Genomic DNA, 27,731 nt, shown 5'->3' on the forward strand with positions numbered 1-27,731 from the left:
ATGTTTCTGGTCCTAGCATCACTGCATATAGGATTTCTCTGAGAGATTATGAAGTCAGATTCCCATCTTCCTAGTCTACCTGCGTGGAGAAATTGAGGAATTAACAGATGGCTATATTATTATGAAAGGGTGTCCCCTCACCTGCCAGCTCTGTCTACTACCAATGTTTCTATGCAATGGCATGCACTAATAATTAATAATTAATAATTAATAATTAATAATTAATAATTAATAATTAATAATTAATAATTAATAATTAATAATTAATAATTAATAATTAATAATTAATAATTAATAATTAATAATTAATAATTAATAATTATATACCCCGCCCATCTGGCTGGGTTTCCTCAGCCACTCTGGGCGACTTCCAGCAGAATATTAAAATACAATAATTCATCCAGTATTAAAAGCTTCCCTAAACAGGGCTGCCTTCAGATGTCTTTTAAAAGTCTGATAGTTGTTTATTTCTTTGACATCTGATGGGAGGGCGTACCACAAGCTGGGCGCCACTACTGAGAAGGCACTCTGCCTGGTTCCCTGTAACTTCGCTTCTCACAGTGAGGGAACTGCCAGAAGGCCCTCAGAAGTGTTCCTTTTCGTAGTGAAGTCCTCACCTTTGCAAATGAGCAGATCCAGGCCTTGTTCACATATCACAGCAAACCACAGTTTACCGTGAAATTCGCTCTTGGCTGCTTTGATCTTCCCTGCTATCGTGGTAGAAACAGACCATGGTTATTTGGCTTTGCAGCCCCTCTGAACAGAGGGTGATGGTTTGTTTTGCTCTAAGCAAACCATGATCTGTAACCAAAGATTCTTCTTGGTTTACAGTGGTACCTCAGGTTAAGAACTTAACTCATTCTGGAGGTCCGTTCTTAACCTGAAACTGTTCTTAACCTGAGGTACCACTTTAGCCAATGTGGCCTCCTGCTGCCGCCGCGCCACCGGAGCACGGTTTCTGTTCTCATCCTGAAGCAAAGTTCTTAACCTGAAGTACTATTTCTGGGTTAGCGGAGTCTGTAACCTGAAGCGTCTGTAACTTGAGGTACCACTGTATTGATTATGATTTGTTTGGATGAAACAAGCCACAATTTCTGGCTGTGACAAAGCACTTAAGTCAGAAATTCATGATTTGCTTCTCCCACATAATAGCAGGAAAGGGCAACTGGCTCGTTCGTGGTATACAGGGACATGCAAATTGTGCCACGGACTGGATACTTGGTGTGCCTTTAAAAAATAAAATAAAATAAAGAAAGTTCACATGTGCTGGCACTAGCTTTACTTTCTCCTTCCTTCCCCTCCTCAAGGTGTTCTCTTAATTATTTCCCATCTCACTCCCGGCCTGGGACTTCTGCTTGAAAGATAGCCCTGGAAGTTCCTTGGAGCAGGCAGTTATCAGCCTGTGGGAATCCACACCAGATTGAGGGATTGTGTTGAAACTTTGCTTAGGCATCTTTGGCATGCAGTTAGCAGTTCATCAATTCTCTGTGAACTGTTTTGGGTATTATTCTATATCTGTAAAGATGATACATTTTTATTTCCCAATTCCAGTGTTCCCCCCCCCCCCGGGGTACGCATACACCTAAACATTTTGTGACTCTTTTTACTGTATTTATTTTTCCCGATTTGAACTATAAAATGGTGCTTTTCTTGAGTCTAAATGAGAGTACCCCTAAACATTTTTTTATAGAAAAAAACACACTGCCCAAATCACTGCAGAAAAATGATAATCAGCTTATAATTCCCCCGCCCCCAATCTCTCTAGGTGTGTTTTAAGCCAATAATAAATAATTTTGTGTATGTGTGCGTGTGTTTAAAGCGGCATACTGCAGAATGCTTTGATATATTTTGCATCAGAGCATTGCATCCCCTTAAAAGCAGCTTCATGCCTCCTGTTGCTCTGCTTTGCATGTGGTTACAGCCCCCCCCATGAGAGCTCCCCAACAGGACCACCTTGATCCAGTTTTGATAAAAAGAGTTTGTTCTTGGTGCCCAGTCGCTACGTATAGGAAGTAACCTCTTGTATATTCCACATGCAGGAACTGGGTACATGTTTGCACACAGGGTTGGACAGCATAAAACAGTGACGTGTCTTGCACTCCCTTTCCTCTCCCCGCAGTTAAATCGGCCTGCCCTTCCAAGAACGGATCATTTTAGACAGCTGTAATTGCTCGTTGAAATCTGGTGTAGAGGGTTTATAAGAAGAAGAAGAGTTTGGATTTGATATCCCGCCTTTCACTCCCTTTAAGGAGTCTCAAAGCGGCTAACATTCTCCTTTCCCTTCCTCCCCCACAACAAACACTCTGTGAGGTGAGTGGGGCTGAGAGACTTCAGAGAAGTGCGACTGGCCCAAGGTCACCCAGCAGCTGCAGGTGGAGGAGCGGGGAATCGAACCCGGTTCACCAGATTACGATTCCACTGCTTTTAACCACTACACCACGCTGGCTATGTAAGAAAAGAGTCTTTCCAGAATTGGCACCTAACCAATCTAGATGAAACTTTGATTTGGTATCAGCTGAATCTCCAAAACTTTTTTTCATTCATTTTAAGATTTTATAAGACCCTCAGATCCATGTGGAGTGGCAGGAGGGCCATTCAGAGGGCTCTGCAAACAACATTACAAGTACAATGCCGCTTGCAACAGAAGAACGTATTACAGGGCAAGGAACCATTGTTCACAACTTCCTTTTGCACAAAATAATCTAAATCAGGCATAGGCAAACTCCGGCCCTCCAGATGTTTGGGACTATAATTCCCATCATCCCTGACCACTGGCCCTGTTAGCTAGGGATGATGGGAGTTGTAGTCCCAAACATCTGGAGGGCCGGAGTTTGCCTATGCCTGATCTAAATTAAAGTTCAGGTCCCAGAAGCAATGGAGAACCAGAACTCAATAGTCATTCTTGTGGCTCCAGATCTAGCCATATTGTCTTCTGATAGGCTCTCTCTTTTTCCTTTGGCTACCCAGCAAGAGATTTCATTTCTGTTGGAAAGAGAGAGCCTTGCCTCCTTATTTTCTAGCTAGCTTGTGTAACGTTTTCGTAGCACAGAGGCACTCTCCAGCAAACCTGTCTTTTCAGTCTTTGCTATCGTGGTAACATTTAGAATCTTTTGATAGCAGCACCATCTTCTCTTACCATTTTCACAAATTCCTCATGGCTGTTTTCAACTCCATTGCTGAAATGTCAAGTCACTGAAATGATCAGTCATGCTGACCAATCCATATTGGATTATCTGCAATTTTTAGGGGGCCGGGGGGGTGGGGGTGGGAAACATGTCTGCTAAATCATAGCTCAAAAGCTGAACCCTTTATGCCAGCACAGCAATTTCTGCCTATAAATTAGCCCCTTTATTGCCTTGGAAGAAAAGAATTTTGCCTCAGAGTATAGACCCTTTTTTTAAATCGGACACAGGTGGCGCTGTGGGTTAAACCACTGAGCCTAGGACTTGCCGATCAGAAGGTCAGCGGTTCAAATCCCCACGACGGGGTGAGCTCCTGTTGCTCGGTCCCTGCTGCTGCCAACCTAGCAGTTCGAAATAACGTCAAAGTGTAAGTAGATAAATAGGTACCGCTCCGGCGGGAAGGTAAACGGCGTTTCCGTGCACTGCTCTGGTTCACCAGAAGCGGCTTAGTCATGCTGGCCACATGACCTGGAAGCTGTACGCCGGCTCCCTCGGCCAATAAAGCGAGATGAGCTCCGCAACCCCAGAGTCGGTCACGACTGGACCTAATGGTCAGGGGCCCCTTTACCTTTACTTTTATAGACCCTTTACTTGATAAGCTGAAAGAAGCTTTTGTAACTGTTTGGTTCTGTATAATACTCAAACCAAATGGGAAATGTAGACAGACCTCACTTGAAGCAACCCTCTAACCCTCTTCTGATTATTTTTTGGTTCTATGTCAACATGTGAGGTTGACTGCAGGGTTGAGTGTTCTAGCACTGCATCCCCATCATTCCCACAGATTGGAGAGAGAATGTCTGACATGGAGAGCCCTCCTGCATTTCTGGGGGCTCCCCACATGGCTTGCAACAGGAGGCTCCTTGAAGCTTGTGGAGCGCAGCCAGAATGGCAATATGGGGTGGTGGTGAAGCTAGCAGACGTGTCCCCACAGCCCCCTTTGTGTGTTTCCTTTTTTTAAAAAAATAATATTTATTTATAGTTTGAGAGTAATAGAAAAAAAGAAAAAATAGAAAAAAACAACAACACTACAATACATAAAAAAGAAGAAAAAGCGCAAAACATAAAAACCAATACAGCAATACAACAACAAAAAATAAAAAAGAAAAAGGAAAAAGACACAAATCCCAAATTTCATATCTTTAACTTCCATTTGCTTGTTTCATTGACCTCCTCACACCTCCCTTTTTGTATTCTAGTTTAATTAGTTATTTCAGCAAATTCTTTCCATCTTTCTCAATTTTTGTTAAATAATTTATCTTAACAATTTAACCTAATAGTTAACTTGTGTGTTTCCTCAACATGAACAATAACACTTGAAGAGGGCTAGTCTTTGTGACTTCAGTGCCATTGACCTTCTGCTGGTTAAAACAGTTATGCTAGCCCGGAAAATAAGATACGTGCCAGACGGTGTGAAAGGTATTTGTGATCCTTATTACCATTGTACAGCATGGAGCGTTCTTCACGATTCATTTATTTGTTTTTGGCGAGAGTCTTTTGGCAGATTTCAAGATGGCAGGTGGTGCTTTGAGCTGGGGCGTTCAACAGGCATTGTGACCAAGAGTCTAATGAGATTACAGAAGAGACGTAGATCTTTTGCTGCTTCCATCTTTTCTCAGTAGCATCTGGATTTGTGCCACACACAATTCGGCACCTTTCACTCTGTCTGTTCCCCCGCCTTGGATTGTTGGCTGTTGCGTTTAGGAAATGCAGAGTGCGACGCTGTCACATCAGCTGAATGGCAAACTCATGAACTCCACTGTAAGGCCGCAGAATGAAGAACATGCAGCCTCATTCTTGCTGCTTCTGACCATGGGTCAGCAAACTTTTTCAGCAGGGGGCTGGTCCACTGTCCCTCAGACCTGGGGGAGCGGGCTAGACTATATTTTGGAAAAAATAATAATGAACAAATTCCTATGCCCCACAAATAACCCAGAGATGCATTTTAAATAAAAGCACACATTCTACTCATGTAAAAACACCAGGCAGGCCCCACAAATAACCCAGAGATGCATTTTTAATAAAAGGACACATTCTACTCATGTAAAAACACGCTGATTCCCGGACCGTCTGCAGGCCGGATTGAGAAGGCGATTGGGCCCGATCCACCCCCCCCGGGCCTTAGTTTGCCTACCCATGACTTAGATATTCAAAAGGGACACTTGAGAGTCATTTTTGTGCTTTGCAGAGCTGAGATAACTTTCTTGAGAGTAAGCCTGTTCTTTGAGATATGCCTTAATGAGAGGCAACTCCTTTTAAAAAACAAAACAAAAACCCAAGGAAGGTCCCCCCCCCTGGTTTCTCTTTTTCTTCTGAAAATGCACTCTTTTAATTTGAAGAATTGGCTGCCAACACTCTTTCCCTGTGTTCCTCAGTGCCCTAGGAGTTTTGCTATTGCATGTATTGAAATAAAAAACTCATCTCATTTTAGTTGGTGGATGAAATGAAAGGTGACACAGGAAATGGCTTTTGGTCTGGAGAGGATATGCATGCCATTGGTGGGGTATGTAGGGTTTTAATTGGAGCAGGTATAAGAACCTGGGAGCCAGAGACATTGCTAATGTATTTATAACGTTGGGGCTCTTAGATGCAACTTTGCATAAATGTTGCATAAGCTGATTTATATGCATCAATGCAAGTTTAGAATTTAAATGTCACACAGAATGCAACCCATCTCATTTCCCATCCAATGTGCCCCACATAAATTAATTTGCACCCTACCTCAGTTCCTCTTCAATACATTTAATCCCCAGTTAATTTTCCAACAGATCCTGCTCCAAATCAATTCATTCCTCCCTCAAATCCTTTCTAGACAGACACCCCAAATGAATCTTATTTCCTCCGGTTAGTATCTTACCATGCAGCCCAGATCATGCACCCGCTTTCAGTTTCTCCCCTGATTCATTACCATTCAGAAATGCTTGGGGCACTTGGAAAAAGAATTCATGCCAGTGCCGTGTGGGCCCATCGCTGGGAATGCCACTGCTGGGGCACTCTTAGATCTGCCCTAGTTTATGGAGAAGCAGCATGAGGCTATTGCTAGGTGCATTCCAGTCTCCAAGTTACTAAGCGGCAACAGTAGGAGGTTGTGGTGGCTTCCTATCCAGTTTATAGGCTTCCTGGAAGCATTTGTTTTGTGTGTGTATGTATGTAATCATCATCTGGTTGGTCACTGTCAGAAGCAAGATGCAGGATTCCAGCCAATCCAAATTGAGATGGCAGTGGGTGTGGGTGTGTGAGTGTGTATCTCAAAAAATACCCTATTTTTCCGTCTATAAGACACCCCCATGTATAAGATGCCCCCTATTTTTGCGGCAACAACCAATCGCCAGTCCACCCTTGGCACTATCCGTGTATAAGACACCCCCTAATTTTTGACATTATTTTTAAGGGATAAAACCTAGTCTTATACACGGAAAAATACAGTACTTTCTAAACTTCAGAACCTTCTCCCAGAAGTGACTAAGAAAGCATCAGTGTCAATCTGAACAGGCTGTAAAAACGTCCTTGCTTTGCCAGAGCTTTAAGCGAGGATTTAAATTTTAAACGGCTGCTTCATCTTATATTTGATTTCATTTTGGTTTCGTAATTATTTTAGCGCGTGGGAGAGAGAGATAAAGAAGGAAGCGATTTGAGATTTTCTGGGGAAAGAAATGTTTTCATAAATGAGCCAGCAGAGAGAAGAGTACGGGAAGAAGCAATAGATCTGATGGAAATCGGCAGCGTCCAGGTTTTTCGTTTAGCCAGCACAAACCCAGCTGAAAGCATTTGGGTAGGATAGGCACAGACAACAGGGGGGCAAAGGCAGGAGACAATGGTTTGGATCCAGAAAATGATGGGGTTCCTTCAGCTCACACAACAGTTCTCCCTCCCCAGCTTCTGTCATTCATCAGTAGCCAACTGAACAGCCCACTAATAGTAAGGCAGCCCTCCAGAGCAGGACTCAGGTGGTACAAATGGCAGGCGCTGGAAGGCAAAACCAATCCCCCAACCAATGTATATGGAAGCAATTTGTGTGTGTGCACAAGGACTTTTCTGGGTCCTTGCCACTGATTGCAATTTGGAGACCAAATCAGGCATGCCTAATTCTTGCTGAAATCAATGGCTCTTCTTGTTACTAATGGTAATGGAGGTTAGGCACCCTTGACTTCCACATCCTAGGTAACTTGGATCATTTTTTTTTTTTAATAAACAAGGTAAAATAGATTGCAGCATTTTCCAGCACTACAGGATTCCCTTTCATGCAGAAGAAGTGAAATGCAGAATGAGAAGATGCAGTGAACTGAAGGAACTGAAATTAATTAAATTCACCCCACCTCCTCATTCTTTCTGGGAATCGAAAACTTTTTTCTTTAACCAGTTCCTTTCACCAGCAGAGATTGCCTCCAGTGAACGGTGTTGCTTGCCTGCAATTTTGGGCTAGATGCAAATGACTTGTTTGGCATGTTCTTAACAGCTCTGATGGAAGCTGATGCTGTGTGAATTCAGAAATATAGATATGAAATTGAAAGAGTGAAACCCTGTAGCTAACTCCTAAAATTTGAGAGGGTGGGTGGATGCACTCAGACTTTATTCAAGAGATTCATAAGGGTCTGAGTCTGTCTCAATGCAGGGGTGTCACTCCCTTCTAATTATGATTACAATCCACTTATGATGGCTGTTTTGAAGACGCCATTTCCTTGCACTCCTGTGGGAAAGACAATTGTAATTAAACCAAGAACGTTGTGCTCAGTTTCTTTCCATCAGGGCTGACTGACTGGCTCAGAGACAAGGAATTTGAAGAATAATCTGGCATTGTTGCTTTTGGATGAGAGCACTACCAAATGTCATCCTTCCTAGCTCTAGTTAGAGAACTCTGTGTCCTAGAGAGAGAGAGGAGGGCGCTTTCTTGTGTATCAATATGCTGTTCAAAGGTTCCTTTTCTTTTTTATGAGAAATAATCAGATGAGAAAGATGAGTCGCTACACCTCTGCCAAAAAGAGAGAGAGGAAAAGTTCCTTCTGAACAAACAGCAGCACTGTACATAAATGGTGGTTTTTGTGGGGTCGGGGGCCTAGGAGCCAGTGTGGTGTAGTGGTTAAGAGCGGTGGACTCGTAATCTGGTGAACCGGGTTCGTGTCCCCGCTCCTCCACATGCAGCTGCTGGGTGACCTTGGGCTAGTCACACTTCTCTGAAGTCTCTCAGCCTCACTCACCTCACAGAGTGTTTGTTGTGAGGGAGGAAGGGAAAAGGAGATTGTTAGCTGCTTTGAGACTCCTTAGGGTAGTGATAAAGTGGGATATCAAATCCAAACTACTACTATCGGTCCAGTTCCTAAGCAGTAGCGAAACAGAGCTGAATCAGAGCTGTGTGCCATTCATTTGGGCTGCTGGTACTTGGACTGCATTGTTGTCAAAGCAGAACAGGACTCTCTGTTCAGAATACTGAAGGTTTTCTCCTAAGGCCAGCCACTGTGTTTGCTTGTTTCAGCAGTCCTGCATGGAACTGAAAACCTGCAGAGCCAGGAGTAGGGAACCTTTTCGCAGCCTGAGGGCTGCATTCATCAAGGGGGGCATTCTGGAGGCTGCGTACCAATGATCTAACAGTGGGAGAAGCAATGGATGGGGCTCTTTACCTTAGAATCATAGAATTGCAGGATTGGAAGGGACCACGATGGTCAAGTAGTCCAGCCCCCTGCAATGCAGGACTATTTTGCCCAACGTGGGGCTTTAACCCACAACCTTGAGATTAAGAGTCCCATGCTCTACAGACTGAGGTATCCCTTGGTATAGTAGGCTGCATTCCATCCACACAAAACCACTGGTTTTGCTAGCTAGGGATGATGGGAGTTGTAGTCCCAAAAAACAGCTGGAGAACCAAGTTTGGGAAACACTGATATGGAGAAATAGGACTGCGATGAGACCTTACTGAATTTCAGAAACCACTGTTTACTGCATTTATCTATCACCTATCTGCTTGTATTTGTCGGATGTTGTAAGAAAAAACTTCTTTTCCCTAATGGGGTACTCAAGAGCCTGTTAAGATTCCCGCTCCATGATTGCAGTCATGGGATTGTTCTCTATCACATGATGGTGTATGTTTTCATTCCACAGAGTGGGAAGTGACGGAGACAGGATGTTTGTGTTACTGTGTTCCGTGACGTGAGACTATTGTCCTTTGTTTTTTCTCTTTGCTGTCTGATGAGAAAGAGGAAGGAGCTAAGTCAGAATGCTCCATGTGTGTTTATATGTAAATAAAGTAGATTAGCCAAAATGCTGAGCTACTGAGTTCTGTCACGTGAACTGCGAAGGCTCTGCGGATCCCTAAGTGTGCCGATGTCTGTTGGCATTGGTCACTGTGATGTTTGGGTAGAAGAAAGCTTTTGAAGGTCCCAAAAGATCGACCAGGAGGGAGAGAACATGCCAGTTGGGCATGTGTCTCTACCAGGGTCCTACTCGAGAGTAGGACAGGCTCCTGACAGAGCCCATATAGAGTCATTTTGTAGGTTCTCTACCGGAAGGAGAAAATAACAGAGGCCAGCCAGAGAATATTGAGAAGCAAAGCAGCTAGTAAGCCTGATCTTTATTAACTGTTGTAACAGGGTGCCCCAAACAATGGTGCGCAAGCCCTTATATAGACATTCAAAATTGCCTGGAGCACAAGATCCTCCCCCATACATCATACATACATCACAGAAGGGGTGGTCTACAACAGAATCCTGGCCAGCAGGAAACCAGTTGATGGGTTTACCTGGCTGTTAATGGGTTTACCTGGACAGCCTGGCTATTCTTTTGTGATGATAAATACTTAATTCTTGAGTCCTGAGTCCAGGTCACAGGCTCGCCCTATTCATATCTTAAATGTGCCCTTAAGGCAGGATTCGTGAGCAAAGAGACAATGGGGAGGTTTTCCCCATTTCCTCCCTCCTTGCAGAGAAACATTTTTGGTCAATTTGGGAGAGACAAAATGGTTTCAGGACTTTCCCCTGTACTCTTTCAGACATGTGGTTTATATATTTATGTATATGTTTGATTGGTACATTTATTTTATATCTTAGACCTTATAATTCTCATAACAGGCACTTCGTAAAGCGAGTTCTCCAGGCACTGTACAAAATCACTTAAAAACCAAGGGCTGTATACAGTGCCCTTGTTCCGTTTGCACAAGGATTTACACTTGCACAATGAAACTCCTCTCCCCGCCCTTTCCAGATCTATTTCATAGGGTTGGGAAACCCCTGAAGCAGATTGAGTAGATGGAGAAGAGAGGGGGAGAAGTTCAATTGCACCAGGGTATATATCCTTGCACGAGTGGAATTGAGAGACTTGGCATAACTTTCATAGTAATAATGAAATCCTCAAATGCGTGACACAGGAGTGTCACCAAACATAATTGTTGTATAATGAAGACAAAAGAAGGTTCACCTGTGATTAATTACAGTTGCGTAGCCTTCCTGGGGAGTGGCGTACGTACTTCTGCATTGTGAGCGAGCAAACGATAAAATCGTTACAGTTGTTCTAATTTGTGGAAGGCAGTCTGTGACAGTGTACTAGTCGATCTTTCTCCTGCAGCTGTGTTGCTCCTTGGCAGTTGCGTAATTGCTTTCGCTGATGAGGTAAAGGAAAGGATGTGTGTGTAGACTTCAAAATGCTGAAATCTGAGAAAATGCTGAGGAAAGCTCAGCATTTATTATTGGGCTGTGTCTTAGGGGGGCTTATTTGATGAGGTCCCTCCCCATCCCGCATCAAATACAGTGGTACCTTGGGTTAAGAACTTAATTCGTTCTGGAGGTCCATTCTTAACCTGAAACTTAACCTGAGGTACCACTTTAGCTAATGGGGCCTCCCGCTACCGCTGCACCGCTGTCGTGCAATTTCTGTTCTCATCCTGAGGTAAAGTTCTTAACCTGAGGTACTATTTCTGGGTTAGCGGAGTCTGTAACCTGAAGCGTCTGTAACCAGAGGTACCACTGTATTGTAGTAATCCAGTGGTTTTACAGGGCGTGAACTATAAGTCTCTAAATTTCCAAGTGGAAGGATTACTAGACTTCTGTGTGGGAGGATCTGAAAATCTTTCCCTCAGGTAGCAATTCGGTTGCTACCTGTTAAATACGTGACAGAAAGCTGATGGCTTTCTAAAGCCTGCAGCACCCCTTCCCATTATCCCTACTTGCATTGTACAGTGGTACCTCGGGTTACATACGCTTCAGGTTACATACGCTTCAGGTTACAGACTCCGCTAACCCAGAAATAGTACCTCGGGTTAAGAACTTTGCTTCAGGACGAGAACAGAAATTGTACTCCGGCAGCGGGAGGCCCCATTAGCTAAAGTGGTGCTTCAGGTTAAGAACAGTTTCAGGTTAAGAATGGACCTCCGGAACAAATTAAGTACTTAACCCGAGGTACCACTGTAGAGTTGAAAGGTACCACTAGGGTCTTGTAGTCCAACCCCCTGCAATGCAGGTGCTTTTGGTGCTGTCGAAGCCATATTGATGAACAGAAACAAAAATGAAGAAGAAGAAAAACCCACTCAGATTCTGGAGCAGCTTTTCGTTCCTCTCCTTCTTGCATGGTGGAAAAAGTCCACTGAACTATTGTCCTTCGCCGTGTTCAGTCCTTTAGCCTCAACCTCCAACATGGGACTTAAATTTACTTAAGTTTTTCTTTCCGTGTTTTGGGTGTCCCCCCCATTCTCTCCCCCCCTTTCATATTCCATCTTCTTCATTAGCAGACTTAAAAAATACCTCAGAGAAAGAGTTGCTGGGTGCTGCTGGTGCAGCCCTGTTGTGCACCAAAGCTCCCTAGTTTCAAGACCAGTCGGCTGGACAAAGGGCCAAGTAAAGAACATATATCAGTATGGCGATAACGCGCCGTTCATGTTTTGCTGCTGGCCTCACAGTGTGGGAGTTTAAGTGGGGAAGGTGCTTTGCAGCTGTTTAAGGAGAAATTGAAGCACTTTGAAACTAGCATATGTGGGGAGGAAAGGCCATAAACAAGTGATTATTTACTCTTTTAAAAAATAAATAAAAACAAAACAGTCTTTAAGAGAGCACAGTGGCTACTTCCCTTTGACAGCGCAGTCCATTTTTAAGAAGCAGCGGTCTTAAAATTGCCTATTTGCTTAGTCTCTAGCCACCCGTTTGGAAGGGTTATTTTGACATCATTACTTCTCTGTGGAATAAGCACGCTGTATTTTGTATGTGCTTGTTGCTGCTTTGCCTATGCTCTGGCGGAGTCAAGATTTGTCTTTTCGTTGTTCTTAAATTGCTCTTGACAGAAACATGTAAAGGATGAAACATGTAAAGGATGAAAAATGTTATTCAGCATCATATTTCAAATTCATGTTGAAATTCTTTGAAAAAAAGGTTTGTACGCTTAGACCTCGGGAAAGTCTAGCATGGTGGCTACTGAAAACAGGAATACTGCTATTTTGCTCCTCTGTATGTGTTCAGGTTTGTATTATACTTGCATTATGCACAAACGATACACTTAAAGGAGTTCCTTTTGTGGCAGTGGCCCAAAGGGCCGCAATAAATGTGATAATGTGTACCCGTGTAAATCCTTGGGTGTGCTTCTAATAGAGAAGTTATGGTAGCCTGTTACTTTATGAAACTGATGATTTTGCAAGTTGCGTCAGCATTGGGGCAGAAATACAGCTAATAAGTGAATCTCAAAGCTAGAACATAAGTTGCTACATGGTGCAAATGGCTACATGTAACACACGTTCCCAACATGCACAGTATAACAGAACATAGTGGGAATCAGAACTTAATCAGCAGAAATTGCGTGTTTATTGCACATGTGTATTAAACATGAAGTGAGGTAATGATGCATATGATTGCTGAAAACTGAAATGCTTTGTTTGAAATTTTATAAATACAACTGGCTGGACCACCGGGTGGGGTTGCAGTTTCGCGGAACAATCCGACTGTACCCTATTGCTTTGCAGTAAACAACTCTGGACTCCTAACTCCTCACGTTTCTGGCATAAACTCAGGAGATAAGCTATTTTCTGGCTTGCAGCACTTTGAAGGGTAGACAGAAATGTATCATCTTCAGCTTCTTCCCACCTACATTTCCCACCAAATTTCAGCATATGGAGCTGGTTCATGCATAACACTAAGTGCAAACACTGAAGCCTAAGTGTTCCCAGAGAGATTATCACAGCTGCTACACTCCTCTCTCAGTCCTCTGGCTGCTGTAAGCTAAGTCATGGTTTGACTTAATGTGTTGCCTGATCCTAATCTTGTGGTTTGTCTCCCCCAGACAAACCATGAGCTGTAAACTAGGAAAGGAAGGTGGTTGCAGCTCATGGTTTGTCTGTAGTGAAACATTTCACAACCTCTTATGAAGCTCCCCAAATCTCCTGGATAGCTCTGTTGTTCCAAGGCATGCTAGCCACATAATAGGATAGGAATTGCTTCTCAATATTGTTGGACGTTTTACCTTGGTTTTTTGTGTTTTTTTAAAGTGGGAGTTATATTAAAAATAAAAAAATCAATTCAGCTCCTAAATTCATGGTTTACAGTCCAGGCACCTGGATTTGGAAGAAAATAAAATAAATATAAGGGAGATTTTACCCTGTGGAGTTACTGGATTCGGGTGTCTCAAATTATTGAACAAAGGGCAGGTAGAAATTCGATTATCTTGGTTCATTGCTATAGAAATGCAACATACTACCCGTGAATCTTATTGTAGCAGTGAAATAAGTATTGATCGGAGGCCTTAAATCTGCATCTCCACTTGTGGTGCTGGAGTCTTTATTGAAAATGCCACGTTGTATTCAACGCTGCTATAATTCTCGCACACCAGAATGACCGAAGAGGGCTACGTTATTGCATCCTTAATTTGCATTAACTCTTCTGTCGTTTTAGGTTATGCTGGCTGCTTCTTACTGGTCTCTCCTTGCACCTGCCATTGAACTGGCGGAGGACTCTGGAAAGTTTGGGGCCTTTGCCTTCTTCCCCGTAGCTGTTGGTTTCACTCTGGGCGCTGCGTTTGTGTACTTTGCTGACCTCATTCTCCCTTGGCTGGTGAGTAGCCCTTCCAACGGTCTCTATAATTTGGTGGCAGCCAGGAAAGTCAATCTTAGGTTCATCTTACATGTACTGGAAACTGGTCTTGTTTTATTATATTATTGGGTTTATTAAGTAAGGATCCATAGACCATTTGCATCTTTACAAGTGTGGTTGTGCCCCCGTCCTCATAAATTTAAGATAAATGGGGCACCGTCGCAGGACTTTGCTGCTGCTGCTGCTGCTACTCTTAGTCTAGTTAGTATTTGTGTTGCTAGTAACATACGGGTTTAAAACAGAGATTTGGAGGGGGGGGAATGTGGTCTTCCAGATATTGTCTGTCTCCAGCCCCCATCAGCTCCAGGCTAGCATGTTCAGTGGCCAGAAATGCTGTATTGCAGCCACATCTGGAAGGACACTGATTCCCCATCCCTTGTTTAAAAGTTTCCGAGCTCTGTGGGATATAGACGGAAACAAATACCTTTGTAACCTGGGTCTGATGGAATTTGGGGAATTGCTGCTATAGCAAATCCCTGCACCAAATCCTAATATTCTGTGTGCTTTGGTGGGTGAAATGAAGCTGCCGGAGAAGCTGTTTCTTCCACCGGGTTCTGCTTGAGCAGAAGCAAGATACCTTATCATTTTCTACTGGTGATCTGGTGAAGATATATATATTTCTGAGGATATATTTAACAGGGCAGCCTGCATATTTGCATTGCTCTTTCTCTTGGGGTTATGCGAATGAGAAATTATGACCTGCTTTTTCATTTCTTGCTTGGTAGGGCTTGTTCTCTCTTCCCTCCCTCAACCCCTTTTGTTTTGTTTTTTTGTTTAAATCCAAGAGGAGATTTTAGTTGGCTCAGGTAGCATTCTTCCCCTCCTTCAATTTGAAGATCCTGAATTGCTTTTTTGAACAACGTGTCTTGCTTCAGTCTCTTCTTAAGAGCCTAGACACAGTAATAGCCTCTGCTACTTGTAGGAGGAAAATACCATTGGATCTCTCCCTGAAGGGACTGCCTCATGAGGCCAGCTGTGCTTGGGGGCAATTATTTCTGATGGAGGTGGTTTAGTATTTTAGCAACTACTCATTTAAAGCAGTGCTATAAAAGGGGGTTGTTGTTTCTTTGCAGCAAACAAACAAAAAAAATCAATAAATTTCCTTAGGGTTTTTTGGCCAAGCATCTGGGCCAAAATAGCTGTACTCTAAAGATATTAATGCATAGCTGCCAACCGTCCTTTATTTGGTGGGAAACTCCCTTATCCCAGCGCCGTGTCCTGCTGCTGTCCCTTATTGATGATGTCCCTTAAATTTCCCGGGTTTCAAAGGAAGCAGCTCCTCTCCCTCCCTCCCTGCCGGCCAGGGAGGAGGGACGCTCCAGCTGTGTTGATTGGTTGCGTTGCTCACCCAATAAGTAGTCTAAGAACGACTGGGGGATGGAGCTTGCATGCCTTGTGCCGATCAAATCGGCAGCGTTGGCTGGGGACTCGCCTTTGCTCAGCGCTTCCCAGCGGAGAGGTGACGGTGGTTTTTCTTGCTGCATCCCCTTTGCCGGGTTGCTGTGCTGTGGGAACCACCGCTTGAGGCTTCGTTTGGCTGCTGGCTGGGCTTTCTGCCTTTGGCACGGAGGGGCTCAGAAGCTGAACATACCTGTGCTCTGAAAATCCCTTATTTTGGCTGCTGATCCCTTATTTTTGAGGCTGCTGGTCCCTTATTTTCAAATCTGTAAGTTGACAGCTATGTATTAATGAGTACCTCAGTCCCCCCCCCCCGCATAAGATGGAATGTGAAATTTCCTGATCACAGCAGGGAGCTCTTTTTGTCTGCTCATTTTGTCTACTTTCTCCCCATCATAGGGAAGACGCTTTCTTTTAAATTTAATAAAATGCAGTAAAATGGCTACATATAAATTCAATAAATCAGAGAATGCAGCGCAAAGCAATACATAGTGTAAGAACAGCAGTTCCAAAGCAGCTCAACAAAAAACCAGCCATATTGTGTTGATTGAAACCTGAGAAAATAACATAGTTTTTTAGCCACCTGCCTGAGGCGGGTGCCATGCAAACATCATTCTACACGGTCTTAAAACATTGGCAGTCCATATTGGTTCTTCACAGGCATGTTTGTGAGGCTGGTGGGAGAGCTTTGCTTTCTTCTTCATAGGGAAGATGGTTTAATAGAAAATCTAGTGTTTCCATCTCTGTTGACTTCTCTCTCCCCCACCCCAAAGCTCCCCAAAGATCTGGTTATAGCAGCCAGCTAAGACAGCTGTTTCCATTATCCAGGGTTGTAATGAGGGGGAAACCCTTCTCAGATTACAAGGCAACATCAAATCAGTCATGTTTTTATATTGTATCTGACAAAGTGTTCAGCTCTGAAGCCAAGGAGCAACTTGAGGACATCCTGCTGGATTCTTATTTCACTGTTCTAGCTGCTGTTTTATGTTTTATGTTTTTTTGTTTTGCTTTGCTCTTCTGAGCGCCCCAGTAGATTTTTGGAAAGTTATGCTGGTTTATGGTCTATTAAGTTGGAATATGAAGATGTACTTGTTTCAGAAATTCCAGCAGTGAGTTCCAACAAAGAGTGTTCAGGTTATTTACTTTGGATAATTCCGTTCTCTTTATCTGCACACAGTACTAGTTAATGACTGGTAAGGACATTGTAAGCGCCCTGGTGAAGCTGGCCAAAGAGCCATCTTGTTTTCACAGTGGCCAACTGGCATTGGGAGGCATAAACCATCAAAAAAGCATCTCCTGTCTTTGCTCTGAAATGTGTGGTTGGTGCTCCCTTAGAATAAAAGGATTCTTTAAAGTTGACCCTGAGCTACTTTTATTGTTTCATCCTGGCTAGACTCCGTATCTCTGCTCTGCACAGTAGCTGTGTGGGAATTTTAGCATACTTAATGTAAAGAAAAGCCTATTTCTGCACTATTTTTCTAAACTCTTTAGACATGTGCATTGATCTTAAGGATCAACTCTTAAATACAGTGGTACCTCGGGTTAAGAACTTAGTTTGTTCTGGAAGTCCATTCTTAACCTGAAACTGTTCTTAACCTGAGGTACCACTTTAGCTAATGGGGCCTCCCGCTGTTGCCGCCACGCCAGAGCAAGATTTCTGTTCTCATCCTGAAGCAAAGTTCTTAACCTGAGGTACTATTTCTGGGTTAGCGGAGTCTGTAACCTGAAGCGTCTGTAACCCGAGGTACCACTGTACATTGATCTTGAGGATCGCCTCTTGCACTATCTCAACTTGGTTTCCCGCTTTTCCTGTTTGCTCTAACCATATTCCTAAAAAATACAACAACAAACCCTCATGTGTGTTAAAGGAGTTTGTGTGTTAGCTGCTGATGGAGAAAAATGGCAAGTGCAAGATAGTTTGGAAATGGGTATTGCTATTATACTCATAAAACTCAGTGGCGCCTGAACCGGTCTCTGATGGAGTGCAGGTTGCTGTGATTTGAAATGCTACTGCCCTTTGATACCCTCCTGAACTACAACTCCCATCAGCCCTACCCAGCATGGCCTGTGGTCAAAGATGATGGGAGTTTTAGTCCAACAGAGTCTGGAGGCCGTCATGTTGGCTGCCCTTGCCTTAGTGCATGTCATAAATAATAATAATGCAAACACACATGTGTTGAGACTCTTTGGATTGCAGTAGGAGACTTGGCTTTGGCACCTTCTTCCTTGGCTTAATAGGATGCTGAGACAAAGTGCTACCAAGCAGAAAGGAGTGGTGGTAGAAACATAGTTTTGAGCAAGCTGGAGGCGGGATGCTGAGCTAAGTTGACCATTTCCTGTAGATGTTGTTGGAGTTGACTCTGAAGGGAATCTTTGACAGGAGTGTTTTGCCTAGTGAAGATGTTACATAAGGGGCGCGAGAGAGAATGCGTTCCTTCTCCTACTAATGATTTTAAAAACAAACCCAGCTGCATCTTTTAAACAACCACCTTGCATAACTTACTTGGTGCTGTCACTCCTATTAAACCTCCAACTAAAAAAAAAGGAAAAAAATATAGTATCATGGCACTGTACAATCAAGTCATTATAACACCATAAAACGCAGAACAAATGACAAACATTGAATCAAATTAATTGTCTAAAAGTGCTTGGTGAAACAGAAACGTTTTCAGCAGGAGAAGAAATATCAGAATATCTAAATTGTAGATGCCTGGCTTGTTTCAATGGGAAATCTGGAACAGTCAGGAGAGCTTCTCCAGATGGTCACAGTGATTTGGCTGGTGTATAAGCGACAAGGTGGTCTTTCAGGTAACCTCATCATTGTAGTAGAATGGCTTCAACACATCAGGTTGTAATAATAAGCACAGTAAGATCACCAGTAGGGACGCGGGTGGCGCTGTGGGTTAAACCACAGAGCCTAGGACTTGCCGATCAGAAGGTCGACGGTTCGAATCCCTGCGACGGGGTGAGCTCCCGTTGCTTGATCCCTGCTCCTGCCAACCTAGCAGTTTGAAAGCACGCCAAAAGTGCAAGTAGATAAATCGGTACCGCTTCGGTGGGAAGGGAAACGGCATTTACGTGCACTGCTCTGGTTCGCTAGAAGCGGCTTAGTCATGCTGGCCACATGACCCGGAAGCTGTACACCGGCTCCCTTGACCAATAAAGCGAGATGAGCGCCGCAACCCCAGAGTCAGTCACGACTGGACCTAATGGTCAGGGGTCCCTTTACCTTTACCTTTAAGATCACTAGTACAGTTGCTAAGAATTAGCACAACTCTGTCAAGAGGAAAACGTTTTGACGCACATATGTTGCACTGTAAAATGTGGTGCTGCTTCCAGAGTCAGAAGAAGTGTCTACTTCCCTGATGCAATGGAAAGAATCGTGGGGAACCCATCTAGATATAGCTCTGCATTTTTCCAAGGATATTGCCAGAGGTGGAGTGGGGTTCCTCTATTATTATTCCAAGCACAGCAGTTTGGCAAGGAGGGAAAACACATTCTCTGTGCTAGATAAACACCCAAGCAAGCAGGAAGCTTGTCTTTTGAGGACAGTCAACTTCAACTAAGCAAACAACCCCTCTGTTTAGTGAGTAGACATCTAAGTACATTTCTTCCATGAAGCAGAACAATTAAAGCAGCTGCCTTGCATTGTTCTTCATCCCTTGTAGCATGTTCCCAGTAAATTAATTCTGCCTTGCCATGGGATTCTACTGCTGGTATTCCTTTCCTTCTGCTGTGAAGCAGAACGGTCAAGGCCTCTGTCCTATGTTGATCCTTCCTACCTTTTGCAACATCTTCCTACTAAATTAATTAACCCATGTCATGGGACCCCATTGTTAGATTTCTTTTTAAAGGACTGGAGCGTTTTACTTATCTCTTCCTCACCCCCCTGTGTGCTGCATGCAGTGTTCTATCAAATAGCAAGTGGGCTGCATCACCGAAACGATTAAGGTTGTCCCATCCCAAGCCCATAGGAATGTCCTGCAGGGATATTCTAGGTGTTGTGCTCCAGGGAGTGCTAATGTCTCAGTCCAAAGAGTGAAAAGCCTTTCCTCCAAAACACTTGCCCAATGGAAACAGATAAAGCATTAGCATGATAACTAGTTTCTAAATGTTGACCCCTCTGTTTGAGACAGTTCGCTTGGCCTAAGGATTTTATGAGCAGTCAGGATGGGACCAGTTGCAAGGTGCCCACCACCTCCACCTACCCAATGGTCAGATATTTCTTAGGCCAGGAATAGGCTGATGATGATATTGGGTGCTCCCAGGTCCTTGAGAAGCTCCCCACCCCATGTTTTAATAATAATAATAATAATAATAATAATAATAATAATAATAATAATAATAATATATTTATATCCCGCCCTCCCCAGCTGAAGCCAGGCTCAGAGCAGCTAACAACAGTAAAGTAATACAGCATTCCAAAATCAATTCATTATAATATCAGTTCAAATCAAATTAATGGCAACCATTGGGCTAGATTTCTGTGAGGAATTACCAAAGGAGGGGGTCAGGCTGTGCCTTGGCCAAAGGCCTGTCTTGCAGGCCCTGCGGAAAGATGTCAAGTCCCGCAGGGCCCTAGTCTCTTGTGACAGAGTGTTCCCCCAGATCGGAGCCACAGCCGAAAAAGCCCTGGCTCTGGCTGAGGTGGTTTAGTCCAGATTAGGTCAAAAATTATGAAACCAATATCACACTGTGGACTTCAAATTGGTTTTGAACGATATATCGCCTAGCCCTAACACATAACATGACTGGTGATCTATTGCCAGGTCAAAAATTATGAAACAGATATCACAATATGGACTTCAAACCAGTTTTGAATGATATATCTATATATTGCCCAGTCCTAATCCGGACTCTAGTGGGAAAGTTATGTTTTCCTGTGACTCTTCTAGAGGAGACGTTCCCCAGCAAACGTATAATAAAGGAGTTGCCTAGTTTCTGAATCAGAAGTGATTTAGTTTTGTCTGACGTGGGTCCGTTAGCGAAAGAAAAATATGTTTGTTTGAATATTGAGGGTGCTTAGCTACTAATACAGCAAAATGCAAGATTAATAACTATTAAAGGTATCGTTTCAAGTGATAAACTGTTAATGTTTAGAAGCCGTATTATCAGGAGGCTTTCCTTGCCTCCCTGATAATGGCTGGGATTGTTCAGTCTCATTAGACATTTCGTCTTTGAGAATTTAATATAAAGTCCAGAGTTTAAAACAGCCCCCAGATTCTTAAAAGTTATGTATCATTAAAAAAACAAATGCACCAGTTATTTTCAAGCTGCCTGAAAGCAAAAAAGGATAGTAATTTTTCCCTGCTTCTAAGCACCAAGAGCAAATGAATTAACAAAGCTCACGAGCAAAACCAGTTGCGAATCCAAAAAATCATTACAAACTTTTGCTATTAACACGTTTCAAAGTCGTCGCCATGCATATCAGAGAAAATGTTCCCTAATGTATGAACGTCCTTCTAAAAAGTTTGTCATTAACTTCTACGCTCATTAACAACAGTGTATCATGATATTATTTTGAATTCCCTTGCTAGCACCAAACCCATTAGCATAGCTGCTTTAGGACAGTAAAACTTTATTCTTGTATTTCCGCACCCCCTCCCTTTCCCCTCAAACTTATTCTGAGAAAGGATTTGGTGTCTTCTGAAGAACACATCAAAACGTCCCTTACCTTCAACTATCTGTTGGAACAGTTAATAAAAAAGCATTTTGCGTGAGTCGGATCATTGAATAAAATGGAGCAATGTGCTATGGATTGTAGCATGAAATGGGGTGAAAGATGGATAGTAACAAATGGCCTAGCTTAGAGTCTGGGAGGGCAAGAGTTAACACCCCCCTGCCCTTAAGGAGAGAGTCCATATGTACATGTTAAACAGTTTAATAAATTGTTCTGTGCCCACTTACGTTCACAAAGATGTGAACATGACCCCAAATACTTTCATGTGGCAAGCGAGGGAGCAATATATTATTATTATTATTATTATTATTATTATTATTATTATTATTATTATTATTATTATTATTATTATTATTATTTTATTTTGTTGAAAGTTAAGAACATTGCTACTAGCAATATATCTCAGATTCTATAGCCTACGTATAGTAGGGGTATTTAAAATGAGAGCTGTCAAAGCGATCCATAGTTAAAAGTAGAAGTTGGCAAATGTGACCTCTTTTTTTTTGCTCCTCAAAATATGGCAACCCTAAACTACTACTTTATTTTTGAGTGGCCTTCGTTTTCTGCCAAACATAATAGGATGCAGGTTTGTTCAACTTGGGTACCAAAAAGGATGCTTCTGATGTGGCACTGGAGATGAGTTATTGGCGTGAAAGATTCAAGCTATTCTGTAACAATAGATCTATTCTAAGGCAAGAAAGGTTGCAAATAGATCTGTAGCTGGCCTATCAGGGTGAGCTATTATTATTTATTATAGTCTTATTTATCGTATATTCAGATAAAATGTTTTGCAGTGATTTCAGTCGAAGTAAAATGCGTAAAGCAGGTGCCACAGATTCTCTCGAGGGACCATACAGTTTTTTGTCGTACAGCCAGGTGTTTGAGTTACGTGATGGTCTTATAGCTTTGCCAATGTTCAGGGAGAGAGCCCTGGCTTCAAGAGAGACTAATGGAGCCTGCTGCAGGTCGATACTGCCTTGGGCAATAATTCAATACTCTGTAATCATACACAAACTCTGATAACAGGAGTTAAAAGGGTGCTTATTACTAAAGTGCACAGCTCAACAGAAACAAATGGTTGAATAGTAATGTGGGCTGGATTCTGGCCTGATAAATGTCAGTAGCATGGAAAATGAGGTAATGTGCATTTAATTCCTGGGTTCCTAAAGGAACATTTGTCATTGGCTATGGATTAAGATTAGGAAAGCTCACGATACCGAGATCTAGGAAAAGAGCCACTCTCTTCAGCCAAGGATGGTAACGATGAAAAGGGGGGGGGGAGGGCAAATCCACTTTGGTTTTGCTCTTTGTTTTCCTCCAAGCTATTAAATTGATAATCTGACACTGTGTTTGCATATGTAGAATACAAAGCATCCTATTAAATGTCATGCTTTTTGCACAACCTGGCAGTGATACACTGTTCCTCTCCTTATCAGCAGACAGTTGAATTTAGCATGATAGCGAGATGAGACTAAATGTGCAACCTTTCTCTGCCTTGGGGATGTGCTGCTAATCTTTCCCTTGTTTAAAATGAAGCATGGCCTGAACTCTCTGAATAGCAGAGGAGCCTTTGCCAGTGTGTAATGTAAACCATTGGCTGCTGTTGTCTGCCCCCCCCCCAATGTGGTTGAATTGCAACTCCCATCTGCCCCATCCAGCATGGGGAGTTGTTGTTCAACAGCACCAAGGAAGGCATTTGACTTAGCCATCTCTGTTGTAGTGGCTTGAATCTTACGTTACTTTAATCCATAATGGATTGTGCACCTTGCTGTGTGTGTGTGTGTGTGTGTGTGTGTGTGTGTGTGTGTGAATTCCACTGCTGCCATTTACAAGGGAACATGTAACCAATTGGTAAGCTGGTCACCTGTATTACCCTGCCAGAAAACGAGGATAAATACCACATTTTTCTGTGTATAACACCCCCCCCCATGTATAAGATGACCCCTGTTTTGGGGGACTCCAAGTTAAGGAAATGAGTGGAGATTTTCCAGAGTTGTTGAGCCTCAACGAAGCCACCAATCGCCTGCCCGCTTGCCACCAGCAGCCACCAGTTGCCTGCCCAATTGCCGCTGACAATATCCTGCTCATGGCTGCCACCAGTCGTCCGTCCCCTCTCTGCACTACCCGTGTATAAGGCGACACCCAATTTTTACGATTTTTTAATAATAAAAAAACCTCATCTTACACAGGTGGGGAAAACGGTACACTAAAATCAGGTTGAAATTTTTCTTCTCAATAGGCAGCGTGCTAAATATGTCTGGTCTGTACATTGGAGAATAACCATCATTATTCAACCATAGTGTGGCTGTGTCTGCATGTCACAATAGGCCGGCAGCACTTTCCCCCCTCCTGTTGTGTGAGAGAGAAACCCACCAGGAATCTGCAGTTCAGCTTAGCTTGTCTGTATCAGGGATTGTCGTTTCTTGCTCCCTGACAAGCTAGGGTCTCTAACTCACTTTAAGCCATAGATTGCAGCAGGCTTACGAATCTGGGTTCAGACCCCACAAGAAGCCAAGCTTGATGGCAGCTTTCTGGCTGGTTCCTTCCGCTTGTGCTGAGAAGAGAGAAAAAAGGGAGTGCGTGGACATTGTGCATGACAAACCAGAATAAGCCAGCAGTCCTGTATTATCATGAGCCACCAAACATGGCTCGAAAAGGATTTGGATTCCCTTTTAAAATATTGGGTGTCAAGATCTGGCATTTTTAGAGTCAATTCTTAATGTAGATGCGGTGTAGATGGAGAACGGGTGAGTGGAGGAGCCCAAACTTTCGAAGAAAACAAATACTGTATTTTTCGCTCCGTAAGACGCACCTGACCACAAGACACGCCTAGTTTTTAGAGGGGGAATGCAAGGAAAAAATATTCTTTAAAGGGAGCGCTGAGCAGAGCCTGTATGCATCCGAGGCTCTGCTCAGCGCTCCCTTTCACGAGCCGCGTGGAGCGTGTGTGCGGTGCTTGCAGGCTTTTCTCCCTCCTTGGGGAAAAGCCCCCAAGAGCCGCACACACGCTCCGCGCAGCTTGTGAAAGGGAGCGCAGCTCTTGGGGGCTTTTCCGGGAGGTGGGGAAAGGGACTGAGGGGCTGCCCATTGTCATTGACGGGCTCCCTCCCCTCCCTTCTCCCTCCTCGGGGAAAAGCCCGCAAGAGCCGCACTCCCTTTAAAGAGTACACAGAGCGTGTGTGCGGCTCTTGGGGGCTTATCCCGCCTGCATTCGCTCCATAAGACGAACACACATTTCCCCTTACTTTTTAGGAGGGAAAAAGTGCCTCTTATGGAGCGAAAAATACGGCAGCTGTGTCCCCCCCCTGTAGTTATAGCACATCCCTTCTTTGTTCCATCCGAAGCACTAAAAAATCTTAATAATTCAGCACCGGAGCTTCTGGAATATTTGTGTACTCTCAGTGCTATTGTCCTCATGTTCCGGTGAGAACTGAAGCACCTGGGGAAGGCAGAGAGAAAGAGGAAGAGAGAAAGAAGCCCAAGGTCACTCCGATAGTGGGAAATGGCTCTTCTTTACCTCCTGTTGCTATAGCAGCTCGTACATGGATGCATTTCTCTTCATAAGCCATTTGTGAAATAGAGCAAGGTTTTCGTCTTGGAGAGGGGGGCACGACACTCAGCCTACAGAGACTCTCTCCTTATTCCAGACGAAAACAAGCACGAGTTATGTGGTCCACATGGCCAGCTTTCTGTACTGAGCGATTATACGGGATTCGGCATCAGCCAGAAATTGAAAATTCAAACAGTTAGGACCACTGGAGATCCTATAAGGATCGCTTCCTGTGTCCTTCCAGACCACTGTCCAGTTTCCTTTCCCTGCGGTCGCAACGACTAGAAACATGATTTTCGTTCTCCTGAAAGAAAAATGTATGGATTCTGCATTTGAATTTGTGTTCAATCTATAAAATACAGTGGTACCTCGGGTTAAGTACTTAATTCGTTCCGGAGGTCCGTTCTTAACCCGAAACTGTTCTTAACCTGAAGCACCACTTTAGCTAATGGTGCCTCCTACTGCCGCCGCGCCGCCGGAGCACAATTTCTGTTCTCATCCTGAAGCAAAGTTCTTAACCTGAAGCACTATTTCTGGGTTAGCTGAGTCTGTAACCTGAAGCGTATGTAACCCGAGGTACCACTGTACCTCGTTCTCAGAACAATGCTGGCCATAATATTTTTAACCTGCCCATTTTATGTACCAGGAAAGGCCTGGGGAGTGCTTGGGGGGGGGGGTTAGATACATTTTGAGTGGCAATTGCAGTAGAAAATCCAAAGTGTGCATGGTTTTTTCCTTTCCTACACTGAAGATTCTGCATCAGAATGAGCTGGACCCAGATTGTGATAGAAGCACAGGTGTTCAGGCCAAAGTTTACAAGGCAAATGCGGAACACTTGAGCATCAAAAGTGCTACCCTATGGACTTGGAAACAGCTGGCGTTTGTTAAGCTTCAAGCACGATACACCTTTTTTTAAAAAAAAAAAGTTTAAAAGCCAGTGGAAGGAGGCAGAGGAAAGACGAAGGCATGTCCCCAAACTGGTGTCATCACCATGCATGCAAAATAGCATTTCCATCCCCTGTAAGGTTGATTTCTGAGGGAGATGAGAGCTGTTTCCAATCTGTGTTTCTCTCTCGCGCCCCCACCGAATTGACAACTGCATTTAAAGCAGCCACTCCAACTGCTGCTTTCAGGTGAAGGCAGTTGGGGAGGGGAGAAGGAGGAGGAAGACAATGTGAGGTGAGAGGAAAAATGAACTGAAGGAATTCAATTTACATTTTTATTTGTGTGAGTCAGCGCTCAGTTTCTCTCTGGTCTCTTGTTTCCTCAGATTTGTTTCCTCCCCTGGCACAATAATAAAGTATCACTTTCAATGAATTCTTCAGAGGCTCCTTGGCATTTTGCCCAGGGTTTGGGAAGAATGAATTTTACTCCCAGTAGTAACAGAGCAAATCTTTCCAGGGTTGATCACACTTTTGTAATACAAAGTTTAGTGCTCCTGATGCTTTGAGAAGCTGTTGTTGTTGTTTTGCAGTAGGGAAAGTGATGGGAAAATACGATGGAAAGTGTGGAATAACACTTGCTTGATGCAATTTCATCTAACACCCCTGCAAGCAAATTGGGATGAATGCTCATTCATTCTGGAAGGGACCTTAGATGTTTTTTGTACCTTGGAGAATAAAGGCAGCTTTCTCTCCAACTGATTTTGTTCATGATACACAAAAGTAGAAGCAGAGAAATGGTGTTCTTTGTAAATTTGCTCAAAGTGAATGCTTTGAGGTTGCTTCATAGAATCACCGAGCCTGGAAAAAAGCCTGTTTTTTTTTTTAAAAAAAATATGCATTGTAATCTGGTTGGTTTTCATATTTGAAAGAGAGCATTCATAAAACCAAGTACAAATGATGTTCTATGTGTCAAAGCCACAGTTCCACTTATTAATAGTTATTGACCTATATTAAAAATGCCTGCAAGAACATATCTAAAGACACATCTACACACTAGGCTGTCACAATTTGTTGACTCATCAAATCAAAGGCAGTCCACAAACCAAGTTGGGGTTGGCTCCAAGTTCAATAAATCTGTTTCTGCTTCTTCTCTGGGTGCAAAACAGGATTGTGTGTATGCATACCTGTGTGCCTGTAGACTACAAAAATACATGGGCTGCCCTACCATGGTGGGTCTCAAGTTGTGTGAGTCTCCTGCAAAAAATGATTGGACCCTTCTATGCGAGTTGAGGACGATTATCTTTTATAGGAGTAGGCTGGGATTTGGGTTCTAGCCCATATTGCTCCTTGACAGGCAGCTTGTATCCTTGCTCTTACTTCACTTTTATAGATAGGGAAATTGTAAAGAGGATGATCTTCATTCCAAAGTGCTCTCAGAATTGTAGAATAAATAGGACAATGGTCTCTCCCCCCCTTTCATACTATTTCATACTAATTCCTGCTTATTAAAAAAAATCCTTTTCCTGACCTCATTGTGTTTCTTACCCCTCAAAGTCTCGCAACAGAGTGTGAAGCAAGAGCACACAAGGAAGGGTAGCAGCATATGTGCTGACTATCAATAGGCTGCCATGTCCAAGACAGAATTGGCGTATATTTCAGATTAGTCGTATGGGATTTTAGTTTTGGTGCCATTGTTTGCCTTGAGCCGTCTGCAGGAGGTAAGACACAAACCCAAACAAATAAGCAATCGAAGCAGAAAGATCTCAGATTCCAAGGCTGGATCTTTGGTGCCTTGTGTGTGCATGTGCTTAGTTCCATGTGGCCGAGATGATAAGACAGTCAGGTGGAATCAGAGCTAGTTGGAGAGTGATTGCCAGTGGTTCTTCCTCATATTGGAAGGAGGCTTCAGGTGGTGGGTTGCTGCATGGGTCTGCCCCAGGCGCCATAGTCTTCAACATTTTTATGGGCAACCTGGATGAAAGAGAAAGA

General features: G+C 43.4%; 1 protein-coding gene across 3 annotated transcripts in view; it reads left to right on the plus strand.

Moving 5' to 3' along the window:
• SLC39A11 (solute carrier family 39 member 11) overlaps window positions 1–27,731 on the plus strand; it is a 277,726-nt gene that overhangs the window by 9,043 nt on the left and 240,952 nt on the right. For all 3 annotated transcript variants that reach the window (XM_081180946.1, XM_081180947.1, XM_081180948.1), the window contains one exon: window positions 14,033–14,191. In XM_081180946.1, coding sequence (XP_081037072.1) covers window positions 14,033–14,191 — 159 coding nt within the window. The remainder of the gene's footprint in view (window positions 1–14,032; window positions 14,192–27,731) is intronic.

This window comes from Podarcis bocagei (genome assembly GCF_964188305.1).
Source record: "Podarcis bocagei genome assembly, chromosome: 2".
Classification (NCBI taxonomy): domain Eukaryota; kingdom Metazoa; phylum Chordata; class Lepidosauria; order Squamata; family Lacertidae; genus Podarcis; species Podarcis bocagei.